General features: G+C 45.7%; 1 protein-coding gene across 1 annotated transcript in view; it reads right to left on the bottom strand.

Moving 5' to 3' along the window:
* Positions 1 to 5901: 5901 nt before the first annotated feature.
* The window catches only part of LOC147693273 (pepsin A-like), a 41377-nt gene continuing 25720 nt past the window's right edge, over positions 5902 to 21558 (bottom strand). Inside the window, exons 6-9 of the mRNA XM_086933208.1 lie at positions 19413 to 19529; positions 14216 to 14360; positions 7747 to 7845; positions 5902 to 6218 (exon numbers count right to left, since the gene is read on the bottom strand). Of these exons, the coding sequence (XP_086789334.1) occupies positions 6090 to 6218; positions 7747 to 7845; positions 14216 to 14360; positions 19413 to 19529 (490 nt within the window). The 3' untranslated portion in view covers positions 5902 to 6089. The remainder of the gene's footprint in view (positions 6219 to 7746; positions 7846 to 14215; positions 14361 to 19412; positions 19530 to 21558) is intronic.

The raw sequence follows: 21558 nt of genomic DNA, 5'->3' as shown, positions 1-21558 counted from the left end.
GAACATAAGACCATTTTGGCACAGTGAGTAATTAATTATTTATATTAATATTGCTATCCTGTGAAGTGAGAATATAAATTGTAAATTATGCATTTCCACTTTAAATCTAAGTACAGAGTTTTAAATAGCTTATTGAAATTGGGGATATGGAGGCTTTGGCCTATACTTAATGAGTATGAATATTTATAACTAAGCGCTTGCACTTAAGATACCTTTGTGAACTTTATGAATGCATAGATATTCAGCACATTACAGTTACAGCATAAGATATAGGATCATCTTGGCATTGCATATATTTGATTACATTGCCGTCTGTTCCCCAGCATATGTAAGGAGTTCATGAACTGGTGGGTGGCAGGCTCAGAGTCCTCCACTTGCCCTAAATCTCGGAGGATGCAACGTATAAGGCCATATATGAGAAACTGGCCTCCCTTAAGTTCAAATTGCTTCATAAGAGCAAGAGTTAACTGCCCTGAGTTCGGTTGCCCAAAGAGGAAAGTCCGGCCCAGTTTCAAGGTCAAAGATAGCTCTCAGTGAGGCAACCCAGCCTTTCTGGAAGGCCTAGCAGAGATATACAAGGGGTCTGGGGAGGAAGATTCCTGGTCTAGGTAGTCATTTCAGAGTCACCTGAAGCAGGCTGGGATGCCGCTCATAGGGTGAACAACGGATGGCGTCAAGGCCAAGCCACAGTTCTATCGAAGGATGATGAAGAAAACATGTGTCTTCCAGGAGATGCCCAGAGAGCAACGGGACAGCTATTGCAGCTTCGTTGCTGAATAATTGACCCTATGTTATAGAGGATTTGTATCGCGCACTAATACTCTAGAGTGTCCTGGCGCGGAAGTGGGCTGGGGTAGAGGTAGGAGTCAGTTAGACGGTGAGACTAAACAGATGTGTTTTCAGGTGTTTTTTAAAAAGTTGAAAATCTTGGATGAGTTGAAGGTACGCAGGGAGCGAATTCCAGGCCGCTGCAGCTTTGACAGAAAGCGACTGTCCTCCCATATGAACTCTGCCGAAGCGTGGGATAATCATCCAGCGGAAGGAAGCAGACCGCAGAAGTCGATTCGGCACATAGAAGGCAAAACGCTTCCTAAGATAGATGGGACCGTGTCCATGGAGGACCTGGTGAGCCAGGGTAATGGCTTTAAACTGTACTCGTTGCGCCACTGGCAGGCAGTGCAGATACCGTAGATATTGCCGAGCACTAGATCTCCTCACGGCATTAAACAGGAGTCTAGCCGTGGCATTCTCTATACTTTGTAGTTTTTGCAGCAGGTAGCCAGGCATGTCTATGAGCAGAGCATTGGCATAGTCTAGCCGAGAAAGGATCAGAGCACGAGCAACTGTCTCTTTGGCCACTCTTGGGAGCAGAGGGAAGATCCTTCTGAGTGCTTTGAGGGTGCCAAAGCAGACCCCAGTCAGTTTTTTAACATGGTCTGTAAACCGAAGGTACTCACTAAACCACACCCCCACATTTTTTACAGGTCCACCCTCAGAACGGGGGCAGGGGAAGTTTGGCGGCCATAAACATTGTCTGAAATTCAGGGGAAACTGACGGTACAGGAGATCCTCAGATTTGTCCTTGTTGCACTTCAGAGAGGCCTGGGGCAGCCAGCAGAATACCGATGATAGGCACGACTGGGCGGTGTTAGTGCCCAGATCCGAGCCCCTCCAAGTAAATAGCAGCTGAGTATCATCAGCATACGCTATCACTGGGAGCTCCCAAGGCTCCCTGACCAGGAGGAAGCTGCAATTTAGGTAGCCTCACTCAACAGCAACATTTGTGCAAGATGAGGTTGCCAAGTAATGAATCTATGTCCCAAAATAATTTTCAATGGGGTATCACCGGGAGATTTACACAATGGCATAAGAGCATCACCATCTTAGAGACAGCAGTTTGGCCCATTACTGTTAATGTAAAGGATCTCCAAGATGTTACCCGAGCCTGGAGGGGTACACCTCAGAGGTAAGCTTACAGTCTAGAAGGTTGTGTTCTGTGTGGAATATCCGAATTCCCAAGTTTTGGAATGAAATGGCCTTCCACCTCACTTGGCCCTCCCCTAGACATAATTGTGCTGTGGCTAGGACCTATTCCAGGTAGTTTGCAGACCCAAGAATCCAAAATGTGGTTAAGAGATGGGCGATGCTGGAAAGGTTGGTACGCAGATCTGTAATGTAAAACAGCACATAGTCTGCAGAAAGATAAGTTGCATGAATCCTGTCCAAGTAAGGGGATTCCCTAATCTCTCCCACAGAGGTGAGCATGGGCTGCTAGTGGTTCCATTGCTAACTCAAAAAGAACAGATGATAGAGGGCATCCAAGCATATCATAGCACCTTATTGGACCACCATCATCAACTCCTTCTTGGCCACTGGGTGTGTCCCTGTTATCCTCCAAAATGGCCAAAACACTCCTATCTTAAAAAATGCTACTGCCGACCCCACCGACCTTATCAATCTGTATCCCATCTCTAATCTTTCTCTTCTATCCAATGCTCTCAAAAAATGCGCCTTGCTCCAACTGGACAAGCACATTGACTCTTTCTGCCTTTTGGACACATTACAGTCAGGCTTTAGAAAGGGCTGCAGCACTGAAACTGCGATGCTCAACATTGTTGATGACATCCCTCACTCATTCTCATTCTTCTTGACCTCTCTGCTGCTTTCGATTCTGTTAACGACTTCGCCTTACTTAACACCCTCAAAGATTGTTTTGGCTTCAATAGTCTAGTCTTAAAATGGTTCCCCTCCTTCTTTCAGTACAGAACCCAACAAATTAAAATCAGCAGTTGCCCCTCTAAGCCTATTCCTGTCCCCCTGGGTGTTACCCAAGGTTCTATTCTATTCTCTTTCCCTCTCTATTTAACCTCTTCATGGAACCCATTGCCCTCATTCTCAAGCAAGCAGGTATCAACTACCACCTCTATGCTGACAACACCCAGCTTTACTACAAGATCAATTCCCAAGCTGACGTTCTGCACCTCAATGATGCCCTGACTAAGATTCAACACTGGTTCCAGCATATTCACCTTAAACGCAACCCTCAAAAATGGAAGTCATTCTCTTCGCTCCTAAAAACAAACAGAACCCCATCCAACTCTGGACCTCTGACCTTAAAGCTCTCAACTGATCTTTGTCCACTTCTAACTCAGTTAAATCCCTCGGAATAAGCATTGACCAAAACCTCAGCATTTCTCCCCACATAAAAAATACGGCAAAAGCTGCTCTCTTCACCCTTCTCCACCTCAAGCAAGAAAATTAAACCCTTCATTCCTGCTGATGACTTTAAATTAGTTGCTCAGTCACTAGTATTTTCTAAATTGGATTACGGTAATGCTATCTTCTTTTGAACAACGAAATCCCATTTAGCCCCAATCAAATATGTTCTTAATCTCGCGGCAAGACTTATTTCTGACTGTAAGCGGTTCGACCACATCTCCTCCATCCTCAAAGAACTCAAATGGCTTCCCATCGAAGGCAGCTCCACCTACAAGAATGCTTGCATTACGCATAAACCCTTGTATCAGCACACCCCATTGTATCTCTCAAACAAACGCCGCAAAGCGGGTTCTGCTAGAGAAATGAGCTGCACCAATAATTTTGTGCTAGTACCACCCTTGGTAAACAAGAAAGCTACTCAGTCACGCTCTTTCTCCGGAAATGCTCTCACTATCTGAAACTCACTCCCCAAAGATCTACGCTGCAACCCTCCTACCTCAGCTTCAAAAACTATCTCAAGCGGCACCTTTTAAACAAATTCTGGGGTCCTTAATCTTGCCACCAATCTGGTTTTGCAACCTGTCCATGATGGTTCTATATTCCCGCCACTTTAGACCTGACTTACTAACCCCACTCTTCTGTTCCTTTCTTATAATTCCACCCGCACCCTACTAGTTCTCTTATAATCACTGCCTATGCCTTCATACTTTCACCTCTCCCATCACCCGCTTCACTTCCTCCATACCCCCACACCCCCCCTCAAATGTATTCCTTATTTTCATGTTCATTTAATTATGGTTCTTGACATATTGTTATTATTATCATTGTCTTGCATCTTCCCTCCTCGTAATAATGTTATACTGCAATTTGTTTCTCCCCCAACCCTTGTACAGCGCTCTGATACTTTTGGGTCTAGCCAGCGCTATATAAAACTGTTTAAATAAATAAATAATAGTTTGTGTCACTCTCCACTATAATTGCTGCAGAGATCAATCCCCCAGAGCAATCTTTGACAGTGGGATTTGAGTACAGCAATTGAATCAGCTCAATAGTGCGAGAACCAAAGCGAAATTGAGTCAGAACGATTACAGGCAATCCCAACTTAGGGCGTCAAAGGCCTTCACCAAATCTAAAATGAAGGAGGCAAGCGAGCCTGTGCAGCTTCCATAATTTTATAGAACCATTGGATATTTAAGGAGTTATTGCAGCCAGGGAGGAACCCTTATTGGTCAGTGTGTGGTTCAGTTGCGAAAGTACTTGCTGGATGCGACGAGCTGAAATCTTACTCAAAATGTTATAGTTTATATTCAAACTAGCAGCAGGGAGTTGGATGCTGGGTTTGTAGGACCCGGTTCTGGTTTTCATGAAGGAGATCAATGAGGCCTCAAGGAGAGTGGTAGGCAGGCATCTAGCATCAAGCGCAGCCTCGTATATTCTGTCGGAAGCCATCAGTTCCAGTCGTAGTCCCAGCAACTAGCTCAGAAATGACTTCCTTGACATCTTGGACAGTGATAGGCGCATCGATATTCCCAAGTTCCAATGAGGTCAATTTAGGAAGAGGGATGATGTCCAGGAAAGCCTGGATATCATCTTTTTGCTCCCCCGGTAGTGGAAGATACATGGTCTTCTTAAAGGGCACAGCATATTTGTGGGTGTCACACTATGTGTGAAGCACCAAGGTGGTGAAATGATGGAACTGGTGGCTATTGAGACTCCTTGCCAACCAACCAGGCCAGTAGGTGGCCAGATTTATTATCCCCTGATTGTGTTCAGATAGCGTAGGCTGAGTAAACCAGCAACAGTGTGCCAGGGCCATTGCACCATGGCTGTGAGGGAGAGGAGAGCGAGGCCCCTGGCTAAGTGATGATATCAGGGAGCAGGACCGCAGGCCAACAGCAGTTCCCCCCGCTCACCTATCCCACTGCTGACGCACTCCTGGTCAGATCTCAAGTCCACACTAGCCTGGGAAGTGGCCGTGCGCCCACCCACACGGCCTGGAGGCCCTGCTCCTAAGGGACCACAACACAAGCGGACAGCCAGCGTGGAGCAGACTCCCTCTGCCTCACAACACTCCTATGCTCCCACTGAGTGACTGTTACTGTGACAAGTAGGCCTGGGTGGTAAATTCCGTTCCGCTTGTGGAAATTTGGGTAATTTTGCGTTCCGCGGAGAACACAGAATTACCCAACATTCTGCGTTCCGCGGCTTCAAGGAATGTTTGCTTATTTGCATTTTCAAAATGTGTTCGTGAGATATTTCCCGCCGAGCATGCGAACAGAGTTCGCAAACAGGAAAGAAATATCATGAACAAGCATTTCCGCGTGTTTGCTGAATTTCTGGGTGCTCGCGGAGATTTTTTACCGTTTTGCATAGCGCAACTATGCAAATTCCGCCCACCCCTAGACTGACAAGCCCCTGATGCAGGAGGGCGGAGACGGTTCTGAGAGCAGCGGGCGGGAAGAGCTCGGCTCACACGTCCGCCATTGTGGATGTCCAAGCCACTCCCCCTGCACCAACTTTTCATTAAATGTCTTTCCAACATCATTCTTACCCCTATCACACACAGTGTGTTGTTCAGCTCTCTAGTACACATTCCAAAGACAGACAACAGAACGATCTGCTCCCATTTGTTGTCATTGGCGCAGTTGCTTCTCCACTACAAATGAAGGGAAGGGACATGTCTGGTTTCACAAAGATCCTTTATTCGCTGGTTCTATGCTCATACAGTGTCACATTAATCAAGCGTACTAGGAATGCTGAGCACAGCCCTGGAAAGGTACACTCCACCATTGGCATACGTCATTTACATCTAAAAATGTTGGAACAAAATCATGTGTTGATTAGAGGTAAATATTGTATACTGGTCAACTTCAGGCGATAGGCGCCAGGCCGAGCTGGTTGTTAGCTCTGTCGAAGACGACGTAATATTCCCGGATGAAGACGTCCCCCAGGATCCAGAGACCAGGGTCGGACTCCTGTAGGTTGCTGGTGCAGGAGCTCTATTGAAAGGTAAAAATAAAAGAAAGACTCAGCTTGATTCTAGGTGTATCTTTTATTGACCTTTTAATTAGCCATAAATAATGACTTTTAAGGTGGATTGCCACAGAAATCCAATGTCAGGTGAGCAAACCTCAGGGTACAAGCCCTTACCCGCCCGTGCTGCTCTGGCATGTTTCCCTCAGGTCTGTAGTAGTTGAAGTGAAGGCTAGCACAAGGTCACTGAGCACTTCTTTTAGAGTTTTGCAGACTGGCTACTCCATCATAACCTGATGGATATCATGTCCACTCTATTGCAGAGGCATTCTACTCCATCCCCAGGAGCGTAGCTACCACTGGTGCAGGAGCTGCAGCGGCCCTGAGGCCCAGCGCTCTAAGGGCCCATTGAACCCTGACAATGCTACATTTTACTACCCTATCAGCAGTCAAAGGGTCCATTTTCCTTGCTTGCTCTAGGGTCCATGGCATACTTGCTATACTACTGTCAATCCCTTTGTGATGGAGTACCTGTCTGCCAAACTCTAATGTAGGCCCCAGATCCTGCTTCCCAAAGCCTCGTCTATGAATACTTGAGCCCTACTACTGCCTTATGAGTGAAGTGGACCTGATCTGAAAGTGAGAAGTTGTGTCATACTACATGCTTATCCACTGCCTACACATACCTGTCCAGGACCAAGGCATGCTCACAGATTCACAAAGAAGTGTTTTCCTTGGGTAAGCATGTCTCGCTGCTGAAAGCTTATGAGCATGACACATGAAGCTCGGAGTAATGCTGAGCTAATTACAGAAAATGGTTTACAAGACATAAGCATTGTTCCTGGAAAACCTTATCTAATGCACTTCGGTCAAGATAAGCTGGATTATTATTTGTACAAGGAGGTTACAAATATCTATCTGTGAGCTGTGTTTATGGACAAGTCATTCTGAATGTCCTCTACACTAGCGCGAAAGGTCACAACATGCTCTCTTTTGGATTCTGGACCTGTTTGCGATCTTGGCGGATGGGATACTCCATCACAAGTGTGACGGATGCTCTTTCAGCTGTATTACAAGTTGCAAATTTTATAATGGAAATGTAATTTGACAGACGGGATATTCGCCATGTTTGTGACGGAGTAACCCTGTCTGCCAAGATCAGACCAGGCCCTCTATCTTCAGCCGTGCAAGACATGCATACTTTGAGGAGGGTTCAACCCTTCCAGTTGCATGCTTGACACAACGTGCATCATTCACTGAAGGGTTCTTTTGTAAAGTCAAACCCCAGAGGGGCTGCGAGAGGCAGAGTGGTTCCTGGGGTCACTGTAGAGCCTCAAGTTAGGCCAGTTGCTCCCTCCACCTTTGACTGGACAGGAGTTCTCATACTTACTAGAGTGACTCCGATCGCTTGAGTACCGTGTCCCTCCTCCCAGGACCTATCCCAGGCAAAATGGCCCGGCCCATCTCCTTTTCTGGTCGGCATTCTTGGTCCATCTGCATGGATTGTGTGTGTGACTCTCTACAAACTACTAATGTGGAGACGGTGAATCTCACCTGGGCAATATAGGCCTTCTCAGAAAGCGGGTACTGCACCCCGTTGATGGTGAAGATGATCGCTGGCAGGGAGCCCATCGTGTTACAGTTCACTGCGTACTAGAAGGACAACAAGAGAGGGTGGTTAGAGCTGGGAGTGACCTTTGGCAACCAAGAGGCCACCTCAAAGAGCAGCTTTCCAACACAAGTATTATTTATTATAATAAACATTGCACTAGCACTTTTCTAAGACTGATAACACGAGTGCGCAAAATGATGGAAAACCCTTGAAATTAGCCTCATTAGAATTGTATTACATTTTAATCATGAATTTTTGAAATAATGTGTAATGTAAATGAATTGTTTTTATGTGGTACTTTTATGAATTTTATGAAATTCGAATAAAGGTCTTTTGAACTAATAAACATTGCAAAATATTGAATCCACTATATTGTAGATGTTGTCAACCAACAGCATTCTCATGCCCTGTGGGAATGGGAATTTTAAGATCAAGAAAGCTGAATTTCCATCAGGGTTTTCTAGATTCTGAATATACAATCAATGCAATGAGTCTGAAGAAGGGAAGCCTGTAGCACATCTGGAAGTTAAGGATGCTAGTGAACCTCTTTTTCTAAACCAGACTCAAGGATCTGCCATTCTGTAGTCAATCTTCCATCACCCAAAAACAATCCAAAACCAGATGGTGGGGACCGCATCAACTCACTCTGCTGATGGTGACTTACCTCGCTTCCCCAGCTGTACACATGCTACGGCTCCTGTCCACGAAGGCAGACGCCGCTGTGGTCCACGGGGAGCTGAGACAATATTCACCGTCTCCCTCTGATGGGTGACATGAGGCAAACATTCAAGTTCACCAAAAGTCTGGAGAGCACTGCAATCTGCTGCCTCACTGAAACCCCTTTTCAGCCTCCCCCTTAGGGGAAAGGACCACTAGCCTGGGCAGGGAGTGTGAAGCATGTGCGACTCCTGCTTTGCGTAAATGTTTCTAAATGATCCCTTGCTTTGGTCCTTAGTACCCCACCGACATCTTCCCGCTGTTCCTGGGTGGGTGTTGTGTACCTAGGCATTCCTTTTTTGATCTCTTTAGTTAACCTCCTGACCCTCACTGGCGGAAGACACAAGTAATCCATTTTGTTAGTGTTGCCCCAGGCACATTACGTGAGCTCTCTGGGGCCCTCTTATGGCAACACCGGGCTGATGTTTGTTTGCTATGATGCCTTTCCTATCCGCACTATTCTGGTAGCAGGGCTGTGTCCATTTGTGCCCATCAGTAGGCTTCCCAGAGAACCACTCCTGCAGCCACTGCCATTTCAAACTCTCCTTCCCAGTTCACCGCCAGGCCAATGTTTTGATGCAGTTGCCATTGGTCATGCTGTTTCGGGCACCTGACCATGCCAGGTACTTCCACCACTTCCCATCCGCTTCCCTGCAGCCACCTCTTTCATTTCATCCCTGTATCCTAGCCTGCATTAGTCCTCAATATGACCATCAACCCAATGTCCGTTAAAGTTCTTCTGGTGAGTGAGAATTTAAGATCCTAGGGCAAGATGTACTAAGCATTTTAATCATCACAAACACTCCGATTCATCATTTGTGAAAACTAAAATTAATTTTCTTATGCACTAATTCCATTTTAGGAGACAAACTGTTTTTTCTGCCTCTCAAAATGTGAATCCCAAAGGATAAAGAGACCTAGATGTGGTCACAAAGCATTGAAAATTTACCAACACCGCAAAGGAGCAGGTAATGCATTGTAAAACGGTGACCTGCTGACCTTTGCAGAACAACCATCTCTGTGATTGTTGCCAATTCAATTAAGTTGCAATTTGAAAACTACCTTATGAATATTAATGAGGTTGCTCGGATTACTACTCAATCTGATTCTATTTTTTATGAACCAACCTAATGTTAAGTAAGTCAGTTCATAAAAATACTGATGGTCGCAAAATACTCCACAAATTGTGACCAGTTTCTTATGACCAGTAAATAATACCCTTGGGCCCTATTCACACCTTTTTTGGCAACTTAAGTGCTATAACTTTAACGTCATAAGGGGCATTTAAAGAGGTGCAAATTACAATAGTATGTAAGATTTGCAACATTTGAAAGTCTAATATTAATAGTGGATGTTGAGTGTGATGTGAAAGGGGCACAGGTGAATTTCCAAATATTCAAAACATTTTGGGTTTCTCTCACTTCTTCCAGGAAGTTTCCTACCCTGGGAGGCAAGCACTTCTGGAGGTGCTGCGAAGGAGAACAGTGCGAGAGCAGCCACTAAGTCAGGCCGACCAGCGATAAACATTGGACAGATAAATGAGCAGGTTGTTCCGGTCTCCTCTCTGTTGTCGGAACAGTTTTTAGCCGAAGATTTTCTAAGTCCCAGATTTTAGATCTAGCTATTTGGGCACATTCAGCACCACCACACATTCAGCACACATTCAGCACTCTGGCCTGGACCACCATGGGTCAAGGCCTGGAGGGGCCCAATTGGGGGTTTAGGATCCAGGTGCTGGTTCAAGATGGTTGGATACTTTTCTGTCCCTGAGGTCCTGATCAGGGGGCTAGCCAACTAGCCCTTGGATTTCTCTGGTAGTCCTAGGTTCATCAGTTAAACAGGGTACTCAAGCAGCAGAGCAGACCTCTAAGGGGTTAAGGCAGGCTTCTGACAACAGAGCAGTCCTTCCAGCTGCAGCAAATCAGTTCTCTGAAGTGCACAGCAGGCCACAGCAGCAGGCAGTTCTCTGAGATTACTTCTGCATGTCCAGAATGGGAACTGAAAAGTGGGCCTGTGGGTCCAACATTTATACCTGGTGCCTCCTTTGAAGCAGGAGAAGTTTCTAGAGAATTCCCTTTGAAGTGCTTGAAGTTTCCTGCTTCCCCTACACTGGCACCTTGCTGGCTGCATGAACAAATGTAGGGGTGAAAAGTAATTTGAGAGCACAGCCTATTTAGTTGTAATTGGGCCAGTGCCCACCTTCACACCTAGGCCTCATCCTTTCAGTGATGACCCATTCAGGCACACCTAATCTCTGACTCTGTGTGTCTGTATGGGAGGAATAAACTAAGTCCAGCTGACAACTACACCCCATCATGTACCATTGGAACAAGCTTCAGACAGAAAATATTCTGGGCAGGAAAACTATAACTGTCTAAAAGTGGCATTTTCAAAATTGTAACTTACAATCCAACTTTACCTTTAAAGAGGAGTTTTTATGAAAATTTCTCAGACACCAAACATGAAGCATTTACCCTTTCCCCATGAAAGGTTAGCACATATTAAAAGTAATAATGTAGCCCAGCTGAATGTTTACATTGCCAATACATGTCAAACTTAAAAGTAAGTCTAACCTTTCAATTACAATGTACCCTTCCCACTGGGCTAACCAGAGCTCACCTTAGAGGTGACTTATATAGGATTGGCAAAGGGGTCATATTGCCAAGTCAAATTATCAATTTAAAACTGCACGCAGGCTAAATTCACAGGCCAGAGACATGTTTTAAGGGGCTACTTAAGTGGCTAGCAAAATAACTAGTAGCATTTAATTTACAGGCCCTGGAATTATGGTATACCATTCCACTAGGGACTTATAAGTAAATTAAATATGCCAATCAGGTGTAAGCTAATTATACCATGTTTTAAGTAGAGAGCACATGCACTTTAGCACTGGTTAGCAGTGGTAAAGTGCACAGAGTCCTAAAGCCAACAAAAACAAATTCAGCAAAATATTGAGAGTGAAGGCAAAAGGTCTGAGTGAAGACCACCCTAGGGCCTACAGGTCTAACACAGGGGTGTGCTCTTGTGTCGGGGTTGCTTGTGTGCACTTGTTTCTGGGTTGCCAGGGTGGGATCTTTGGCTCTGCCTTACCAGAGTCATCTCATTCCCTGACAGTGTATTGGTGCATATATGAGGCCTTCTTCAGGACTGTGGTCATTGTCATAGTAATGGTAGGAGAATGTCATCTTTAACCAGTCAGAGCTGAAACGTGTCAGTGCGAATAATTCCAAATTTGCTACATTTGTTAAATCTCTTCCACAGAGCTCATGGTTTGCTTGTCAGCCATCCTAATAAACCTGTGTACTGTGATTACAGGTTCTTTTGGTTCATGTATGTCAGTCTGGGGTAGCTCTTTTTATGTATGGTGAATGTTATCGTATGATTTTGACTAACAAAGCAATAAAGAATTGTTTTACTTTCAAGAGGACATCTTGGATCAATCAAACAGAATACACTGAGCCTGATGTATCCTGGGGCAGATCCACAGCCAGGACATACAGACTGCACACCATGGGCTGCCACCTGCCAACATGTGCAGTGTGACTGGTGTGCTAGCTGGTATCCACAGGAGGTCCCAGAACCTGCTGCCTCAGTGATCATAATGAGGCAGGAGGTGTTTCAAGGGGGCAGACCTCCATCCTTACATGGGTGTTATCAGGGGGCCACACAGGGGGACACCTCAGATGTTACTTATCAATGATTTTCAACCACAACTGCCATCAAGAACCATTCATAAATTGCAGATTACATTTTGCAAACTACAAACATGTGTTTGGAAGCCAAATGTCCTGCATTTTTCCAAAGTGCAGGCTTTCAGACAGCAAAATATGTTTCTACTTCAGCCCCACATATCCTAAGAGACAACACACTCAAACAGTATCTTCAGGCATAGTTTGACCGTAGGGCCTCCCTTGTCAGCCTTCTTGGGAGCAGAGGTTTATTTCAGAGTCCTGTTGACTTCATAGAAAAAGTTCATCCACCCAACTGTGCCTCCTCCCCCAGGGCGCGGACAGCACATCCGCGTCAGACGATGGTTGGACTGGGTGGGGAGAAGAAGGTCTAACCCTCATAGGGTCTCGACGCACTGACACCTCCTCATCCTCTGGCAGGCATGAAGATTCCGTGCCATGGTGGATCTGTTGGAGGCTAAAGATTGCCTACCAGAAAGATCAATACCAGGTGGGATTAAACACCCTCTTCTGAACATTATAAAGATAATTCACGCTACAGAGGAGGTACGTCACTGTATAGGATTCTCTTTTTTGCGAGTAAAATATCAGTACAAGAGGTCCCACATTTCCCAAAATTCTCAGATCATCCAAACTCCCCCACCCATCACCAGTCCTTGTTAGTTTGCTCCGCCTGAGGTAGTGTGTATGCAGGGATGTCGATTGCACCGGATCCACTGACCGGCACCTCACAGCGCCTCCCGGATGACCCACCGGAACTGGCCTCCTCCAGGATCGATCGATCTGACTTACTCACGGACCTGGCTACTGACTCACACTGCCATTGCACTGCATCTAACCCAAGTCCTGATGATAATCCCGATTTAAATGGGATCGAAACGCCGTCGACCTTCAAGCGCGAACATAGGTGCTCCAGACCAAATGGTTCCAGCATAAATACCTGCATAATCTCATTCAAGTCAATCTCGAACAAACGTGTAACCATATTGTTTGTATTCACTGTATATATTGATCACTAGTCACCTTGCGCCGCCGTCGCTGTTTATTGTCACTTGTTTTGCTACCGTGCCTTCACTCACTCGCACTAAGCACCAAGTACAATTTGGGTTACCTAAAGTGAGTGCTGATATAACTGCATGATTACTTTGTTGTGCCCCTTTTTCCTCTCCTTGTACCCAATGAATAAATATGATGTTACCGGCACATATGTGAAAAACCAAAAGAGAGTCTCCTTATCTCCTTGTGATAATGTTTTATACCTATCTGAACTAACTGTCTTCAAATTATACCAGTTGGGATATCATTTGTTTCTTATATACCAATGGTAATGCTGCGCTCCGACATTCTGAAAAACACAGGGATGCGCCGTATTCACAATAATACGGTGCACCCTGGCGTTTCACCTAGTGCTGGTGCTAAACTTAGCTGCCTATGCGAAGGGGTAAAAAAAGTGACGTTCTGGTGGCGATATTTGCTTGTAATATGCCCCTTGTGTCCTAAATATTGGGTGTAGGGTGGTATTTTGGGAAGCAATATTTAGCACGTGATATTTGTGTTAGGAGATGCCCTAACCACGATGTTCGTGTCCCATACCACTGTATTAATCTCTATGATGTTATGACGATCTTTTCGCAGGTGAATATTCATAGACTGACTAAAGTTAGGGTGAACGGCGGCGTCTTCTTGGATGACGACTGTCAATATACTGGAGAAGGTGTCGGCCATGTTGTATGGATGGGCCTGGATGACCCTCGAGGTGGTCATTAGATGAGGTTATATGTCAGAATATTGTGAACAAAAACATCACCTGACAGAAATATTGTGTCCTAAATATGGTATACAAAAATATGACCCTGTTGACAGTACATTTCATATAATGAACGCCATGGGGCAATATTTTTGTAAACTATATTTGAGATGCAGTCAGTCGTTGTTTGCGCCATGTACAGTCGTTCACTCACTACTGTAATTCATAGCATCACACGGGGAAGCTTAGTGCACATACCTCTCCATCAGCATTCATGGTGGCTCCAATGTCTTTCTGGATGTTTGCTATGTCTGTGGAGGGTCCAGCAATCAGAGACGTCCCTGTGTCCACTATGGCTTGGCAGCCCCCATTGCAGGCAACAGCATTTCCATTGATGGTGATACTAAGGAAGAGAGAGAAGAGAGAGAGAGAAGGGGGAGATGTCAGCCTCTTCCAGTGTCTTCCATGATACAAGCATCCTGCAGACATGCGATGCAAGCATCTCTCAGGTTCAGTGAGACAGAGATCATGGGGAACCCAAGAGGCAAACTCCGCTTCAGCTTTAGAAGCATTCTTTGAGACCTGAGAGACAAGCATCTCTCAGCTTCACTTATACAAGCATTCTGCAGGACCTGCGATGCAAGCACTTCCCAGTTTCAGTGATACACACCTCCAGCGGCACCTGCAATGCAAGCATCTCTCGGCGATACAAGCATCCGGCAGGACCTGCGATGCAAGCACTTCCCAGCTTCAGCGAGACACACCTCCAGCAGCACCTGCAATGCAAGCATCTCTCAGCGATACAATCATGCTGTAGGACCTGCGATGCAAGCATCTCCCAGTTTCAGTGATACAAGCCTCCCTCAGCACCTGGTCTCTAGTGTTCCCTTGTGAGCCAATGATGAGAGTCTGTCTTCTCTAGGACACTCACATCTGTATTGCATCTCCTTCCAGTGAGATGTGAAGGAGCCAAACAATAAAGATGCCTCCTCCAGATGCGTAATCCAGACTTTCACAATATGAGAAACAAGACTGTCACACCGTGGCAGAGCCCTCTGTTACCTTGTCCTGTTTGAGCACAAAAGCGTTTCTCATAGGTGATGAGACTTAGCGCTCTTTAATAGTAGGAAAGGGCCCCTTTTTGCATGGGCACCCACCACTTTTTGCCTGACACATGATGCACTTTGACTAGGTGTACCATGGGTCCCTGCCAATCAGGTTCCCAGGGCATGTGTTTTTCCCCAAAAATGTACCTTTGTACCCGGAACTGACACATCTCTGGCCACGGGTCAGCCCCTTGTAAAGGTACCATGGATACCAAGGGCACTGGTGCCAGTGTGGGATTTAATGTAAAATGCACTCAGAGAGCATCTCAGAGATGCCAACTTAAAAACAAACAGCCTTGGTGTTGTTCCTGAATGAATACCTGCCATTTGCCACCATCGGACAGGATTCTGGACCCCTAGGTAGATGGACTCCACTCTCTTGGTTCCGAAACAAAGCCCATCCTAGGTAGAGGTGTCATGTCTCCTCCGTCAGGTTGATCTGGGTTCACGAAGGGGAAGCTTCAAAGGCTTGTCACCTTCATAAGCTGTCCCTGAATTTTGATGGCCCCAGCATCTTGCTCCCACCGGTTCTGCCCCCCACTTTGGGTGTGAGAATTGGCAGGAAAACCAAGCTGGGAGGAGAGGTGCGCCCACCTTTCCCATCCTCAACACTCAAGTGGGGGAGGAGAGGTGAAACACACATCTCTGTCCCCTCCATCGCGAATATGAAGGGACCCAGACAAAGAGGAAGAGGCTCCTGACCTCTCCCACTGGTGGGTGGCACATTTGGGGGTGTGCCCTCCCCAAGGAAGGGACCAATTGGGCCCGACCTGAACACCCCTTTAAGGCACACATTTTAGTATTTGGTGGCAACCCTAAACATTGCCTTCTCATATTCGAGGAAGAAAGAAGAAGGACTGAAGAACAGTGCTGACCCAGGAAGAAAAGGACCTCAAATACTCTGGTCCCAACCCTACCAGCCTCTCCTGACTCTGACCTGACTACAGGGAAACCCTGGAATGCCCAGCATCCAGTAGCCCCTCAGAACATGGAGGGACTGCTCTGCAACCACCATTAAGGCCCTGTCTCCCGTGAGCACCCGATTTGCTTAGCAAAGACTCACCCACAGAACCTGCATCCGAGTGGCTCCACGATTTCGCACCACTCTGCAGCAGACGCCTACGGCCCATGCTCGAGTGGCACAACACCACAAGGAGATCTCCCCAGCGATCCTCACCTGGTTATCTCCAACCTCCCTCAAGCTTCTAGCTGACAACTGCAGCCTCAGCCTGAAGGGTCTCCCGACCTGAGCAAGTAAGAAGAACTCAATGCCAAATGACTTACCTGCACGCACGGACTTGGGTGGCCCAACCAGGCATCCCTCAAGAACCTAACTTACCTCTCCAGCCAATGGTCGCCTTCAAGAAGCTTCCCTGTCCAAACCTGCAGCATCTTTACTAAACTGGAGATCTCTATTGGAATTAACAGGGTCACGACGTCGCCTGGCACTCTGCACCCGGCGGCCCCTGCGCCGCTAGTGGTGCAGTTCCTGTTCTGATTGTTGGCCCCTGCAGTGCTGATCTCTACACCAGCAGCTTTGCTCCCACAGCCAGGTCGCCTGCTCGCAAGCAGTCACTGACTGAAGGCACCCTCAGCCCTATTGGCTGACATTGGACCCCTGCATTCTGCACCCAGCCATCCCAGTGCCACTAGTGGTGCAAATTGAAGGCCTATGGGAACCTTTGTTCCCCAAGGTTCCCATAGGCAAACACTATTCTTGCAGGTCGTTTACTTACCTGCAAACCAGTAGCCCTCTTTTCCCCATAGGAGTCAATGTTGTGATCATTTGTTACTAAAAATGTCGTTGAGTTGAACTTTTGCGTGAAAAGAAAGTAACTTTGGTTTAACTTAAGGATTGTTGTACTTACCTGCAAGTGACAACAGGCAGTGTGTGGTATCTCCGTATATGACCTCAAGACCTATCAGTAACTGAAATGTAATCCAAGAGTAATCAAAAGTAATCACACTGTATTTTAAAAGTAAAACAAGTCTGTAAACGATTTCAATACAAACAACAACTGTAGTTCTGTTCACATCTTTGCATTTGAAAGTATTCTTACTTACCTGTGCCAAGTACTGCTTGGTTCTACAAAATAGAATACAAGTACACATTTTTATACATACCTGATTGGTCTGGATTCTGTCACTGATTGTGTGCAATCAGACTTTGATTGAGTGAATAGAATAAATGCTTAACACACCCTCCTGATAGGCCTAAAAGCTCACCCAAACTACCACAAAGGAAGCTGTTAGTACTTACCTAATTTAGCTGCTGCTATACCCCCGGGGACTCCCTGGAATCTGTGCACACTATACCTTACTTTGATACTCTATACAGAGCCAGCTTTCTACAGTATGTAAACACCATCCCTGTCCAGGTTTATCTGCCAGTATTGGCTGGGTGGATGCACAATACCTCACTACACTCCTCTGCCAGTATTGGCTGGGCAGAAACAATAATCCCTGTCCACGTTTATCTGCCAGCATTGTCTGGGTGGAAGCACAATACCTGCCCAGGTAGATGTATCAATGTGGGTCAATAGAAACACAATACCTGCCCAGGTTGTTCTGTCAGTATGGAATGATAAAAACACGACACCGGCAGGGCTAGATATATCACCACTGGACGACAGAAACACAATACCTACCCAGATTGTTCTGTGAGTAACACTAGATGAAAACAAAATACCTGTCCTGATTGATCAGTCACCAACCGTCGGATAAAAATACAACAACTGTCCAGGAAAAAAGGGGGAAAACATTGACGGGTGGCAGGGTGTCACTTTGACACCCTGTTGCACCCCTCAATTGTGTATGGGTGCACATGTTGCAGACATACATGCCCTAAGGGCATGTATGTCTGCAACATGGCACTGAAGCAATTTGCATAAAATTGCTTTTTTTTCTTTTCGTTATTTACCACCAACTTGTAGTTGGTGGTAAATAACGAATCCTAACATGGGATAAGCACTCATTTAAGTGCGCCCTACATTAGGATTTCGGTAATTTACCGAATACTGATTTGGTAAATTACCGAATCCTTAATTTCGGCCCCCTACATCAGAAAAGCCTATTACCCGGCGGTAATGGCCGAAATTCATTAATTTCGGCCGTTACTGACCGGTAATAGCCATCCTACATCTGGCCCTTAGCTCCTCTGCCAGTATTGACTTGGTGGAAACACAATATCTGTCCAGGTAGACTTGTCAATGTGGGCTGATAGAAACACAATACCTGCCTAGGTTGTTCTGTGAGTATTGCTAGATGCAAATGCAATACCTGTGCTGATAGATCAGTCACCAACACAACTGTCCAAGTATATTTGTCAATTTGGGACAATAGAAACACAATATCTTTACTGTTCATCAGTCATTAGCAGCTGGATGGACACACAGCACCTTTCCAGATAGATTTGACAGTATGGGAAGCTAGAAACACATCACCTGCCCAGGTAGATTTGATAGTATGGGATGATAGAAACACATCACCCGCTCAGGTAGATTTGACAGTATGGGATGATAGAAACCTGACACCCACCTAAGTAGATTTGACAGTATGGGATGATAGAAAAAAAAACACGTGACCAGGTAGATTTGATAGTATGGGATGATAGAAACACAACACTTGCCCTGGTAGATTTGATAGTACAGGATGATAGAAACACAGTACCTGCCCAGGTAGATTTGATAGTACGGGATGACAGAAACACAACACATGCCCAGGTAAAACTGACAGTCTGGGATGATAGAAACACATCACCCGCCCAGGTAGATTTGACAGTATGGGATGATAGAGACACAACACCTGCCCAGGTAGATTTGATAGTACGGGATGATAGAAACACAGTACCTGCCCAGGTAGATTTGATAGTACGGGATGACAGAAACACAACAAATGCCCAGGTAGATTTGATTGTATGGGATGATAGAAACACAACACCTGCCCAGGTAGATTTGATAGTATGGGATGATAGAAACACGACACCTGCCCAGGTAGATTTGATAGTACGGGATGATAGAAGCATAACACATCACCCACCCAGGTAGATTTGACAGTATGGGATGATAGAGACACAACACCTGCCCAGGTAGATTTGATAGTACGGGATGATAGAAACATAACACCAGCCCAGGTAGATTTGATAGTATTGGATGATAGAAAAACGACACCTGCCCAGGTAGATTGGACAATATGGAATGTTAGAAACACAACACCTGCCCAGGTAGATTTTATAGTATGGTATGATAGAAACACAACACCTGCCCAGGTAGATTTGACAGGATGGGATGATAGAAACATAACACCTGCCCAGGTAGATTTGACAGGATGGGATGATAGAAACACAATACCTGTCCAGGTTGATCTGCCAGTATCCTTCTGCCGAGACCGGGACCCAGTTCAGGCTTCCAGAGTAGTACGAAGGTTCGTATCCCCCGAATGTCACCACACTTCCTACAGCTGAATTCCTGAGTGAAGGAAAGAGATAGCATTACCTAGGCATGTCATGGCCAATGGAGAGCTCACGGGTAGACAGGCGTGCAAAGGGATATCAACGGAGCGCCAACTCCCGGCGCAGGTCATTGACCGAGTTCTAGTAAGCAACAATTAAAACAAATATCATCTAACAGCATTTTGCCCATATTCTCTTAGTTTCTGACATATGACTGCAAGCTGACCTTTGAGGGTGGGTCAGACATATGACAGTGGTCCCCATTGTTCCTAATCATCCATCTTTAGAATAACACTGCTGAGTCTCACTTGGTCATCTACTGGGAAGCGCAAGTCACTGAGCCTCCGCCAATGTACCATCATGTGTTAACACATCCTATGGATACCCAGGACTGGCACTAGACACTGATTCATTTCAACTATCCTTTAGTCACAGAGACTGTTCAGACTGATGTGAGGTGTGTCAGCAAAAGGATGGTCAATATTAAGCTGATCCCTCACACAAAAGCAGGACTTGCTTTAACTTACAATCCTAAAATCAGTTTTGGGAAAGCATTAGTTGAGGATTAAAGTAATGTAACTCTCGGTGGAAGACAAGAAAGAACTGAATATTTCTGTAAATGTTAATATGGCAGCAGTCACTGGAGCCTTGCTTAGAACTAGCCTTTTGAAATCCATATTCTGGGCAGAGCGCTCAAGATGTTGGATGCTCGAGTATAGGAGGAAGGTGTCTTTACTTCATGCTTGAAACGACGAAGGTCTGGCAGGAAGTCATGTGAGTGCGACGAGGTCCTCTTTAACAATATGGGCTCTCTCGATCATCCCGCATTGGACATTGAACCAATCACTTAAGATGTGCGGTTCAGCAGCCATGTACTTCCTTTACTGGAAGATCTTGGCCAATCAAGGAAGAGCTCTGTGCGTTGGACCACAACCTTAATTCAATGTATCTCAATTCTAAGGATACCTACTGGCCTCAGACAAAAATACCAGAGAGCTTGACCACACCTGGGGCTTGCAGTTAGATAGAAGCACAATGATGTGAAAATAGATAAATTCAGTAAAAATGATTGGGAGGTGAACCAGAATTGTGCTTAAACTTTAGACCTTCAGTATCACTAATCAATACTATTTGGGAGGTGATCAACACCTATAGGTAATTTATCTAGCAGTAGTCTTGACCTGTAGTTGGATGTTGTGTCACATTGATCAGTTCTGGTCCACCAGTGTATCTAGTTGGCTTGTCCCGAGTATTTATCACTTAAGATTAAACAGGAATCCTTATTTCTGTTTGAATTGTCTTAAAGATTGATTGCTTACGATGCACAAGTGATCAGTACTTATTGAGCAGCGCACTGAGCAGTGGTCTGTCAGGGCTCATGAGTAATTGATCCATCCGCTATAGCTGCCTTGCGTTGATCAGTTGTGGTCTACCAATAATTGAAACTTCTGGCTAGGATGTCTTGATCCCTGACTGGTTATGGGCCACTGATATTCACCACTTCTGTTTCTGTTTTCTGAACATTGCTTAGGCATGGTCTATCCAGAACGCACCGCTGATGGACACCTGGTGCATATAATCCCATTAGTAAAGGGGCCACACTACAAGGTACATTCACAGTGGTGTAGACCTGTGCTGGCTGATATGTAAGCAGCGAGTGATCAATAGCGGTGAACACTGGCAGCTTTTTTCTGAAAATAATGTCTTGGAAACTAATCTTCACCTGTGCTTTCAGATGTATCTCTGGCCTCCTGCCTGGAACAGGTATCTCACATCTATATGTCCTTACACAAGTGTTCAGATGTGGTTTTGGGAACACTCAGTGGCTTGTTTACAAGAGGCCTGCACCACTGGAGCATCACTTGTTTGATGCTCCAGCAGTGCAGGCCTCTCAACCATGTCTATGAGGCCGTGCAAAGCCACCCTGCTTGGCTGTGAGAGGCCTCATATATATATGGAGTAAGACAAAGCAGCACAAGTCGCTGCCTTGCTTTACTCTGCGTCAAGGAGCCGTTCCATGGGAGTTGCAGTGGGTTTTTCCAAGC

This window comes from Lissotriton vulgaris, chromosome 8, assembly GCF_964263255.1.
Source record: "Lissotriton vulgaris chromosome 8, aLisVul1.2, whole genome shotgun sequence".
Lineage (NCBI taxonomy): Eukaryota > Metazoa > Chordata > Amphibia > Caudata > Salamandridae > Lissotriton > Lissotriton vulgaris.
Note: the sequence above shows the minus strand (reverse complement) of the source record. Positions and strands in the feature narration are given on the sequence as shown.